This window comes from Arvicanthis niloticus, chromosome 15, assembly GCF_011762505.2.
Source record: "Arvicanthis niloticus isolate mArvNil1 chromosome 15, mArvNil1.pat.X, whole genome shotgun sequence".
NCBI classification, from domain to species: domain Eukaryota; kingdom Metazoa; phylum Chordata; class Mammalia; order Rodentia; family Muridae; genus Arvicanthis; species Arvicanthis niloticus.
In genome coordinates, this window is record NC_047672.1 from 7,004,878 (window position 1) to 7,017,639 (window position 12,762).

At 34.3% G+C, this 12,762-nt stretch overlaps 1 protein-coding gene across 1 annotated transcript; it reads right to left on the minus strand.

Annotated features, from left to right (window-relative positions):
• Positions 1–2,555: 2,555 nt before the first annotated feature.
• LOC117720694 (vomeronasal type-1 receptor 90-like) lies at positions 2,556–3,467 on the minus strand. The gene has a single exon (XM_034519324.2). The coding sequence runs from the start codon at positions 3,465–3,467 to the stop codon at positions 2,556–2,558; it is 912 nt and encodes a 303-aa protein (XP_034375215.1).
• Between the last annotated feature and the right edge of the window lie 9,295 nt (positions 3,468–12,762).

Consider the following 12,762-nt stretch of genomic DNA (forward strand, 5'->3'; position numbering starts at 1 on the left):
ACCATTCCTGCATCCCTGGGATGAATCCTGCTTGATCATGGTGAATGATCATTTTTGATGTGTTCTTGGATTCGGTTTTCAAGAATTTTATTGAGTATTTTTGCATCAATATTCATGAGGGAAACTGGTCTGAAATTCTTTCTTTATTGGGTCTTTGTGTGGTTTAAGTATCAATGTAACTGTGGCTTCATAGAATGTATTGGGTAGTGTTCCTTCTATTTCTGTTTTTGTTTAATAGTTTGAGAAGTATTGATATTAAGTCTGATAGAATTCTGCACGAAGACCATCTGGTCCAGGACACCTTTTGGTTAGGAGACTTTTAATGCCTGCTTCTATTTCCTTAGGGGTTTGGAGAGGGTTTAAATGATTTATCTGATCCTGATTTAACTTTTGTACCTGGTATCTGTCTAGAAATTCATCCATTTCATCTATATATTCCATTTTTGTTGAGTATAAGCTTTTGGAGTAGGATCTGCTAATTTTTTAATTTCTTCAGTTTTTGTTGTTATGTCTCCCTTTTCATTTATCACCCACCTCAAAATTAATAATCCAGAATACCTCCTGTCAAAAGAAAATGCAGGAACAAAAACTGGAGCAGAGACTGATGGAAAGGCCATCTGGAGAATGTTCCTTCTAGGGATCCATCCCATCTGCAGACACCAAGCCCAGACACTATTACTGATGCCAAAAAACATGTGCTATTAGGAGAATGGTATAGCTGTCCCCTAAGAGGATCTCCCAGAGGCTGACCAATACAGATGCTGATGCATGCAACCAAACATGGGACTGAGCAAGAGGACCCCAATGGAGGAGTTAAGGCAAGAACTGAAGGAACTGAAGGAGTTTCCAACCCCATAGGGAAAACAACAATATCAACCAACTAGACACCCCAGGAGCTCCCATGGACTAAACCACCAAACAAATAGTATACATGGAGGGACCTATGGTACAAGCTTCATATGTAGCAGAGGATTGCCTTGTCTGGCATCAGTTGGAGGGGAGGCCCTTGGTCTTGTTGTGGCTTGTTGCCCCAGCATAGCGGAATGATAGAGTGCTGAGGTGGGAATGAGAGCACTCTCACAGAGGCAGGGGCAAGGGGAGGGGAAAGGGAGTTTGTGGAGGGGAAACTAGAAAGGGGAATAATATTTGAAATCTAAATAAATATAGTAGCCAATTTAAAAAACATATACCCAGAGGACATTTCATCCTACTACAAATGCACTAAATATTCATAATATTCAGAAATTGGAAACAACCAAGATGTCCATCAACAGATAAATGAGCAAAGAAAATATGATATATTTCCATAATAGAACATTACATTTATGGCATTTGCAGGTAAAAGGATAGAAGAGGAAAACCTCATTCTAAGTTATGCAACAGACCCACAAAAACAAATATGGTACATGTTTTTACTTTTATATGAGTTTTAGCTATTAAGTAATCAAGCCATAATCAAAATAACCATAAATGTTTGGTATAGAGTAAGGGAAGGAGAAGAAGGATGCTGGGGACTTAGGCAAGAGTATCAAACTAAGAGGAGTAGGGGAAGTGGAAACTCTAACCAGAATATATTATGTGAAAAAGTATTTTTTCAATAAAAGAAAAGTATAATGTTGAAATGATGGAATATGGTGGTGAATGCAGAACTGGAGAGGTAGAGACAGTGGAAATCCTGAGATTATTATATTGGTACAGGTCACAGAAAGAGATATCCTATCAAGATACCAGATGAATAGCAGATGAAAAACAACAGTCAATATTATCTCCTGCCCTCCAAGTGTACATATACACACATCCTTTATCTGTGAATACACACATAAATAGATATATATATACAATAAACACATTGTGAAACATGAATGTATATAAAAAAGTTTATTTACCATTAATATTTCAATAAATAGATAAAAGAAAGAACAATTAAACAGGCACATGACATTTTCATAAAAGTTTCATTAAGTTACTCTAATAAAAATGGAAACTTAAAATTCACATTTTTTATGGATCCACATAAATTACTATTAGGGGAAAATATAGCTATAATAAAATATTTAAGCTATTTTTGATGAGTGAACATATATTAATAACAAAAGAAAGCTTAAAAGTGAATATAAATGAGGACCTTCTTTTGAGTAACCTCAGCATCAAAGTAATATTTATTATATAAATTTAAAAGGGAAAAGAGAATTCATGTGGAAATATCAACTTATTGTGTACAATTAAAGAACTCTCTATGACTTGACAAAAGAAACCTCAAAACAATGAATATATGTAACAGCACACATTTTATTTAAAATCATGTGAAGAATTTTGCTTTGCTACTTGAACCATTAAAGTTTAAAAAGAATCTGTATTTTGGAAACAAAATAAGTGGGGCTGCACAAGACAACTCTTTATGACCAGCTGTAAGTCCAGTTCCAGGGTATTCCAGGATAACTTCTCACCTCTGTGGGGGCAGGGAAATGCACAAATGCATGCACTCTGGTACAACACTTTTACGTATAAATAAGAAATTATTTATTAGCTTTTTAAAGAAGTGAGAAAACATCTTTTTAAAAACATATATGGAGGTATTTTGACTGCAGGTTTTTTATCATAATAATTATTCTGTTATCAAAACTGATTTGTACCAACGGAGTTATTGTGGGATAGGCATTCATCACAAACTTCTGAACAGTCAGGACGACTGAATCATACCTCCATAACAGCAGTGAAGTTGTTGAGATGATAAAGTCTATCCAATACATAACCACAAAGAAAACCACCAGCAGCAAGATGGTCTGGGTAGCCCTTCTCTCAGGGGATGCTCTCATGTAGCTGACACTATGAAGATGCTTGCACTGCATCTGATGTCTGAACAAGATAATCATCATGTATGTACTTGTGGTTAGCATGACTGCTACAAGAAACACATCTCTGGAAGTTGTCACTGTTAAAATCAGTCCTCTGATAATATAATTCATGGGTAAGAGTGAACAGTATTTTGTGGCCTTCATCTGGCTTGTCTCACTCACATTGGTATAAGCACCAACATAGAAGATCCGGTTACTACTGAAGGACAAATTGAAAGACCACATACAAAACAAAGCATATATAATGTATTTTTTAAGTTTTTGTTTAAATTTTGCCAACAGTGAGGTATTGGGACTGATAGTTACAGCCTGGAACACACTCAGGAGACAGGTGGTGCAGATAGAGAGGCCTCTCATTACTCTGCTTATGTAAAAAGTTGCCTTACATTTGACATCATTCTCAATGTTCAATGTCTCAAATAAGTCTGTAAGCCAAAAATCCCCTCCAGTGAGGAACATCATTAAGTGAACGAAGGTCAGTTGACAGGAGATCAGGTCCGTGAGCTTAGGTCTGTGACCTATGATTATGTAAATATAGAAACAAACAAGAAACATATTGGCTAGGACTCCAAGCCCAGCTTGGAAATAGAGAACATTTTTGAGTGAGAACATAAGTGAGCAGTGTATTCATCTTAAAACCTTAGTGGAAGTTTATTTCATATATCTGAAAAAAATAACAAAGCACACATCAAGTTTGTGATACACTGGCTATATTATTATTCTATTTTCCATACTAATTCTTGAATATCCTGACTCAGAACTCTTGATCTTCCAGAATGTATATCATAACCTACATTTCTGTCTTCCATGTATCTGCTTTATATATAAAAATTTATATATAAGAACTACAAACACAATCATATCTTTACAGGATGCTCACTTTGTTGCCCTGTATTACATCTGAGTCTCATGCTTTAGAAATCCAATACTATAGATTTATATGCCTCATTTCATAGTTAACACCTAAACAGGAGTGATAAGCACTGAATGTTAATCATATTCCTATAACAGAATAAATGATACATTATTCTGGACAATATTCTCAAAAGAAATCTAATATACCACATGATTCAGTATCATGTTCTATAATTTTACTATGCTCTAGATTTCAATTATTCATGCTTAGATTCATATTTCTAATGCAATCACTGTGATAATTTATTGTTATTCTGCTATTTTAATCAGCAAAATATCTTTCTCAATCCACCTAATTTTAATGTTCCTCTTTCCAAGAAATCTTACTTTTCCACAATCTAAATTAAAGATATAGATACAGTTGGAGATCATTAGATTACTTTCCATGCCCTATGACCAATTATTGTGGTTCTAAATAGCCCTACATCTCTCCCACTTTACTTTCTATACCATCACTATTTGTAAAACTTCAAGATTAAAGAACTAACTCCCAGCTATCAAGAAGAATAGTATTTTTCATTCATTTTAGGAGGGGCAGTGTCATTAGTTAACAGAATGAGCAGTTATGGTTTTTCAGATTTCCATGTTGATATTTTACCTACCTATGTCTTTCTTCTATATTTAATCCCCATCTACACTCTGAGACGCCACTCTTCTCCTAGTTCATTGATGAGATCATTTGCACCCTGTGATTCTGCTATTATTGCTTCACCCCTACCCCTATATAGTCAATGATCCTCTTTTACTTTCCTGGATTCTCTAGTTACTGTAGACTACATACATCTTCCTAATAAGAGAGAACCTGGGACACTAAGATAAACACTATTATCAACATGATGTGACAATCATGAACTCACTAAAGATGGTCAGATAGTGATCCTGATTGTATATTTCTTTTTCAAAACACATTCATTCCCACGTAGTAGAAAACAAGTTCCCTAGGGTTACCATGTGTCTTCAGAACACACACACTTTTCACTGTAACTGAAGAGTTTTACGTTTAGTGCCTATGTTAGTAATTTTACCTGGTGACTGGGATCAATATATTATTGAATTAATTAAATTCATACTTTAAATCAGCTTGTGATACAGAAATAAAAAAACAACTACACTGAATCAGATTCTTGTGAGAAGAAGAGTGTCCAATTACATTTTCAAGTTCATGAATATATTCCACATGCATGTATGTATGGAAATAATTCAAAAGCTAGTGCCTAAAATCATCCTATAACTTTTCTATGAATATGACTCCATAAGTCACACTTACAGTATTTACATTATTTAGCTCCTAAAAAGCTTAATCTAGTAAAGGAATGAATTCATCACAATTACCAGAACCAAACATCTAATTCTCTCACCAACAGACATTTACAGTACCTTCACAGTGGTGTTCTGTTTATAAAAGCTCCAGGATGAAGAATGGAAATATAGCTCAATGGTCAGAAGTACGTTTTGTTTTCGGAAAGACCTGGGTTTCATTCTCAGCAATTACAGGGTGGCTTGTGACCATATATGACACTGGTTGAAGGGGATACAAATTCTGTCTGGCCAGTCATGCAAGAGGTGCACAGATAGTATATGTAGGCAAGATTATATATATAATATATATTATATATATATTATATATAATACATATATATATGAAAAAAGAAAGAAAGAAAGAAAGAAAGAAAGAAAGAAAGAAAGAAAGAGCTCCTGGAATATACTCAATGCCTTAGTCTAGAAACTGTAAGAACTGTAGCCCAATTCTAATTTTAAATCTACAATGGATAAACAATATACATTTGATAATTCATTGTTAATTGTACTTCAATAATTTATTAATATAAGCACAAATACTATAATTAATATAAAAAGATGATAACATAATAAGGTAAAAGATAGTAATATAAAATGCTTTGTTCTTACTCCAAAAAATACACTTCAACCTATTTCATATCCATTTGCTTTGTAAATGTTTATCCCATACAGAAAATAATGTACCTTCTAATTCATAAATTGGCATCTTTATTTGAGGCTCACTGGAGCAGAGGGTTGGAAAAAAAAACAGACCATGGTTATCATGAGTAAAAACTGGTTTGTAAACAAGGATATATACTGAGAAAAATCATGTTTTATTTAAAAAGAAAATTGTGGTTTTGGAGGCTTTCATATTAGTTTAAATTATAATATTTACTTGTAAGTGTTAAAACTCAAAGTATACCCTTAAACATTTATATTAGTGGAGAAGCCATGACTATTAAATTGACCAAGACCAAATGACTAAGCAGTCTGCAGCCATGTGTCTTTAGAAGCAGGTAACACACACACACACACACACACACACACACACACACACAGAGAGAGAGAGAGAGAGAGAGAGAGAAAGTGTCTTCAAGTACAACTCTACACTCTCACTTCCCCTCTTTCTTATCACAATACTTGATTTTAGAACAGTTTGTTTTATGCACATATAGTGATCTTTGCATTCTGTTGGTGAAGATTTAGTAATATACAGAACAAACAAGTACAGTAAATCAAAACTATTATTTTCATTTTAATCTTCACCGCATTAGTGAGTAATGACCTAAAAACAGTATGACTGCTCAGAGAGGACACAAAGTGAGTATGTAACTTTCATATGACAATTCAAATTGTTGGCTAATGTACTGTCCACTGTCAGCAACATGAAGATGTTTTTAGAAATCTCAAAAAGAGAATGAATGTGGCATCAAAATTAGTTTCATGAAATCTTTATAAAATATAGAATGCTAGCAAGAATACTTAATACTTTTTAACAAAGAAGTAATTCATAGCTCTTACCTGATACTCTTAAATAATTTAAATGTATGAATTCTTATTTGGAAATTAAATTTAGCACAGGCAAACTGGAAACACACGGATGCTAAATAGAATATTATAGTCCAAGTTAAAAGCCAGTTCCCAAAGGAAATTCAGAGTTTAACAGTAAGGAACCATCTCAAGTGTCATGCCAAATACCAGTGGATTTGTGTTACTTCTAAAATTTACAATGGTAGTCATTATAATTAGAAAAAAGTTTAAAGATACTTTCAGGGTATTTGGCATAATTCTAACACCTCTCTGGATGTTTTAACTTTGTATAGTGGAATTATGAATTTAAGGAATGCTGTTCTGCTGAGCTTTGATGCTGCAGATACTGCTAATAAAATTACCCATGGCCTGAGGTCAGTATTTTTATTTTGGTCAAGCTTCAAGAATGACATCTATAGCTTGATCATGCTAGCCCTTTTTGTTCTGGGAATACTTTTATTCATGCCATTATGTTAAAGCTTGTCTTTAACAACATCAACATGTTGGCAGCCAAAGTACATGGCTTGAAACTAAAAATAGACCCCCACACAGAGTTGTTAAATTAACAGGCTGGCAAGCCGACAAATGGTAAGATTCTACACAGAGCCTTACCAACCTAAGACAGAGTGCATTGCTTTTGATAATGCATATTTCATGACAGGTAAGGAAGGCATTCTTGTCAGAATGACCTAAGACAGGCTGAGTCTTGTTTATGAAAAAAAAGGGGGAGGTGTGGAAAGCTTTTAGGACTGCTTGTCAAGAATCTGACATGGACCAAGGACAAGGAAACGGGTCACTTGGCAGGAATCTTACATTGGCCACAGACAAGGAAATGGTCTTCAGGCAGGAAGCTGACATTAGGCTAGAACAAAGAATTAATTTGAGGAAGGAATCTAAATCTTAGGGTAGAACAAAGAAGTAAGCTTCAGGCATGAAAATGAGTTTGGATAAGACAGGGAAGTAGGCTCAGATATTTTGGTCATCCTGATAAGCCCTTAGAAACAATGATCATGGGAGTGATCATGGAACTTTTTTTATTGCCTTGCTTGTTGTTTAACTATTTGTGCTTACTTTCTTGCTTGTTCCTTGACTATTTGCATCTATTCTAATGCTACTTCCTCAACCTAGAACTGACCTAAATACTTGCACGTAATTAAAATGGTATAAAACCAGACTGGGAAAAAATAAAAAATAAAATAAATAAACAGAAAGAAATGCAAATTAAAACTACTTTAAGATTCAGTCAAAAAATAAAACAGCCAGTTTTCTTAAGATGAAGCAGCAGCAGGAGAAATGTCACTGTGCAGAGACTGTGGGGAAGAAGTCATACCCGAAGTTTTGTCATAAGTTCTATGACATAATTTGGAAAAGGTATGAGTGTTCACCAGAAATCTCTCTCTCTCTCTCTCTCTCTCTCTCTCTCTCTCTCTCTCTCTCTCTCTCTCTCTCTCTCCCTCTCTCCCTCCCTCTCTCTCTCTCTCTCTCTCCCTCTCTCTCTCTCTCTCTCTCTCTCTCTCTCTCTCTCTCTCTCTTTTTTTTTTTTTGTGTGTGTGTGTGTATTCTTTGCACAAGACAGAAGAAGAAAGTGTAAAAGGGAGAGGGACAATAGGAGAGAAGGGGGAGAGAGATGGAAAGAGAGGGATTATTGGACTGTGATATCTTAGAATAGATCACAAACATAATGTGTTCTGGTGCTGCTATTGTTTATTACTGATTAATAGGTTTTGATCACTTGAGTAAAAAACTAGAGTCATATCAAACATGTTCTGGATGACATGGTCAGATCCAAAATGATTCTGCCTAGTGTACCAGTGCAGATTTTTAAAGTAAGTTGACCAAAACAAAGTGAAAATTTTGTAATCCTTACAAACATAAACTCATATTTCTGACAACTGATTTTTATGATGTTGATATTCTGGGCCAGGGAGTTAATAATAGTTACTGGCATTATTTTGTTTTATTTCATTGACAATAATGTTATAAATTTACATTCTATTTTCCACTTTGATTTTCTTGTATTTGTGTTTGTGTATATGACAGGGAAACAGACAGACAAGCAGACCAACAGACAGATAGAAAGACAGACTGACTTCAAACAAACCCACTATTCTCCTGCTTTATATTTAAAAGTGTGGGAATCACTGGCATGTGCAACTACACCTGTCTGCATTTTCCATTTTAATCTCCTATATACATGAATAACTGATATCCCAGGAAAATGAAAATTGACTTCTGATATTCATCACCTAAACTTAAATTACTTGGCAGTTTGTGTGCGTAAGTAAATTTTAGTAAGAAATTATATTTTGTAACTGTTAGAGGAAACCTTAGTGATTTTGAGTTTAAATAATTTATACTATTTTAGAATTGTAAATATATTTCTCAGTGCTAAAGAAAAGCTTACTCAATATTATTCAGCTTCAATGCTATAAGGTTCTATTTTTTAAAACCTGAAATAAGAAAGAGGAATTCATTGAAATAAAATGAGTAAAACTTCTATTGAAAATTATACTTTGTGTAAGGATAACTTTACAGGCATTTAACAAATGAGGTGAAATTTCCAAATGTTTTTCAAGTGCTTATAAACTATCTGCTTTATGAGAAATCATTGCAATATATTAAATCTATGTAAAACATTTAAAACTTATATGAGGTTAAGAGGGCTTTTAGGGGGTTTTATGCTTTAAAACATCATTAATTGAAATGTTCCTAAGAATTCATCAATATATGAAAATTTAACATGATAGAAAATTCCTGATAAACAATAATTAATTAATCTTTGTTGTATATTCATGGCTTCAGTTTCATATAATAAATGGGTACAGTCAATATCTTATGAAAAGAGTAAAATGGAAAAATACAAAACACAATTTAAATGCATCAATAATATAAATCTGCCTCTGTAAAACAATAAATGGTTGTTACTTGGTATTTACTCCCTAAGACAGCTCAGGTGTTTTGTCACAAGGATGGAAAATGAGCACAGTTGGCCATACCTGGGTGGAACCATGATCTTAGAATTCTTAGAACACACAATCAACACAATCCTTTATTAGATAGGCTCCTTAAAAGGTTGAGATGAAGTTACTTTTTAAATATATGCCAGTGTAGATTCATTATAAAAAGTAATGGGTGTCAGGATATTTTCATTTAATATATAACACTCAATGATCATCTTCAGCCTATTAGCTTTCCCTATCTCTACACATCCTTCTTTTAGTTCCTCTATACTCTTACATATAGAAGAGATCAACAAGAGTGAAATCTGTATTTTTTGGTAATTGTGACACTGATATTCTTATGTATGCAAGCATCTCTGGTTTACTTATAATACAATATAACTCAAAGTATAGTAAGCTCAATATAGCTCAAAAATAAAATTCTCTAATCATTTATTTTAGAATCCTGTTTCATTCTACCACCTAACTACTGCCATCACTATAATGAAAAGAACAAAAAGCACTCACCATCTGGGCCTCCAATAAACATTTCTGTAAAATGAGGTCCTAAGAAGCAGGTATATGAAGGAAATGCCATCAGCTCATCTCCCTCTAGACCCACAGTTATCATGTCATCTGGAGAAGGCATTTATGACCTTGACATATTTACAAAGTGGTACTATCAAATGGAAAAGTGAACTTCCTTAAATCCAGGAGAACAGTAGAGTAGAAACTGCTGAGCTCTGGGTTTCCCATGTGTGAGATACTCTCTACAGGCCATTACTGATTAACTGATCCCAGTCCTTCCTTTTGTGACCAAAACAAAAGTAAGAATAATAGTATCCAATTTAAAAGAAGTAGAAAAACAATTTAGATTCCCCAATGTATTCATCCTGTTTTGAAAGCATTCATGGTGTCCTCCATACTTTCCTGACAGTGGATTTAGTGTCTCACCTAGAAATTAACAGCTCTTTTGAGAAAATAAGAAAAATGTCACCTCCTCCAAACACACTAAGGTTAACTGATTTTTCTTACAGAGCACACACACAGGATGTCATATAACTGTTTTGTCAGAAGAAGTTAGGCTGTAGGGCTATAAATATAGTTCAGTTGGCCAAGTGTAGGCCTAGAAAGTATTGTGTATGTGGAACACCATAAAATAAATCAAACCTTCAAATTGTAGACACGGGTGACAGAGATGAATTCCAAGTCAATGGCAAACACAAGAACTTCAATAAGATCATTTTTAAAAACTGCCCAGAAGACACAACAATATAATTTTTAAAACCCACAAAATACAACAAAAGCCAAAAGCATAACAAAAAATTTCAAGCATCATATAGTTAAAACACTAAGTACATGAAACAGAAAACAAACCCAAAAAAGGGAGAATTGAAAGCTATAAGAGAAAAATGTAATTCACAAATAAATGAAACCAATCAAATAGAGAGGTAAATTTGCCTAATTCCAGGAAAACAATGAAATAGAAACAGCTGATTTCTCAAGGTAAACATTCAAAGCCATAAGTGCCTGCAGCAATAAATACCATATACTTAATGACAACCAATATAAAATGATATGTACATCAATATAACTCTAATGACTGAAGGAAGAACAGTTTTCCAAAACATAGACAGCCTAAAAGAAATTATATTCCACAAACCAAACCTAAAGTAATGCAGGAAGCATTATTTGGGACTGAAGAGAAGAATGAGCACAGCAGAGCAACTGAGAAAAAATATGAAGCCCTAGTTATCAAAACAAAAATGACCATTAAAATCACAACACCAAAAATGAACAACATGGTGATCAAAACTGACACAAACATTTCAATAAAAATTCACATATAAATAGCATCAATTATCCACTCAAAATACAGAGTGAATGAATGGATTAAAAAACAGAACCCAGCTGTCTGCTGCCTACAAGAAACATATCCTAGTTTTAAAGATAGGCACCAGCTTTGAGTAAAATGATAGGCAAGAGTAGTCTAATGGAACCTGGATGAAAGCAGGAATTGCTATCAAATAGTCTTCCAAAATATATCACATTCCCACCGGAATTACAAAAATCAATGGCAACATCAAGGATTAAAGGGGTGCAGACGTAATGGTTATTCCCACATCTCACTATACATTTTTGGCCTGTAGAAAAGAACAGATGGAAAATTCAGGGTAGAGCATTCATTCATGGAGAATGACTGTTGAGTATCATGAACCTAGTGTGGAAGTTTCTCCAATTGCACTTGTTCTACAGGACATGACTTGTTTTCTCAAGGCAGTTAACATATTTCCTGTTGCCTGTAAACTGTTAGTGACCTCATAAATGCTTATAAAAATACTTGTCCTAAGACCCAACAAAAGCAGTGTTTTCATTTGGCAATGCCAGGAGTAAATCTTTATATTGCTACCTCAAAGTCCACTAATTTACCAGCCCTATATCACAAATTAGCTTAAAGGAATTGTAATTCCCTGCATCTTCCTCAGGATATTATGCTGGTTCTCTACACTGCTGAGAGTATGCGGTTTGGACCAGATAAGCAGACAGTAGCAACATTCTGGATTTTCATGATAAAACACATACACATTAGAAGACTGGAAAATAATTCAAGGACTTTCTACCTCAGTGAGATTTCTAGGAATCCAGTGGTGTGAGGCATATAGAAATATCCCTTCTAAGGTAGAAAATAAGTAGCTGCACCAACGCCCTCTTAATAACAGGAAAGAAACAGAATGCTTACTGGGCCTATATAGATTCTGGGGATAGCACATTTGTCACTTGGATGCTTTCCTCTGGCCTTTATACAAAGGAAGTTGGAAAATTGTTAGCTTTGGATAGTATTGCAATAAGAGAAGATTCTTTGACAAACTCATACGATGTTCTAGGCTGCTTACCAAGAGGGCCAAAAATATAACAGATCCAATTTACCTGAGGTTACAGTAGTAGATAAGACTCTTGTTTGGAGCCTTTGCAGGTCATATATGTGATTCACAATGGAAGCCCTTGAAATTTGAGATCAAATATCTACCATCATCTGGAGGCCAATAGGCTCCCTTTGAGATATCATCTGGCCTGTAGTTGAACCTTAGAAGAAACCATACAATTGACAATGAGCCATCAGATTACCATGTGGTTCTAATTACCCAACAGATGTTCCAATATGTAACAAGGACACATGTGCCATTGTTTTCATAGCAGCCTTATTTATAATAGCCAGAAGCTGGAAGAAACCCAGATGTCCT

What these genes read in the sequence shown, in the direction of transcription:
- LOC117720694 (XM_034519324.2), bottom strand. Translation starts at nt 3,467, where the DNA reads ATGTTCTCACTCAAAAATGTTCTCTATTTCCAAGCTGGGCTTGGAGTC.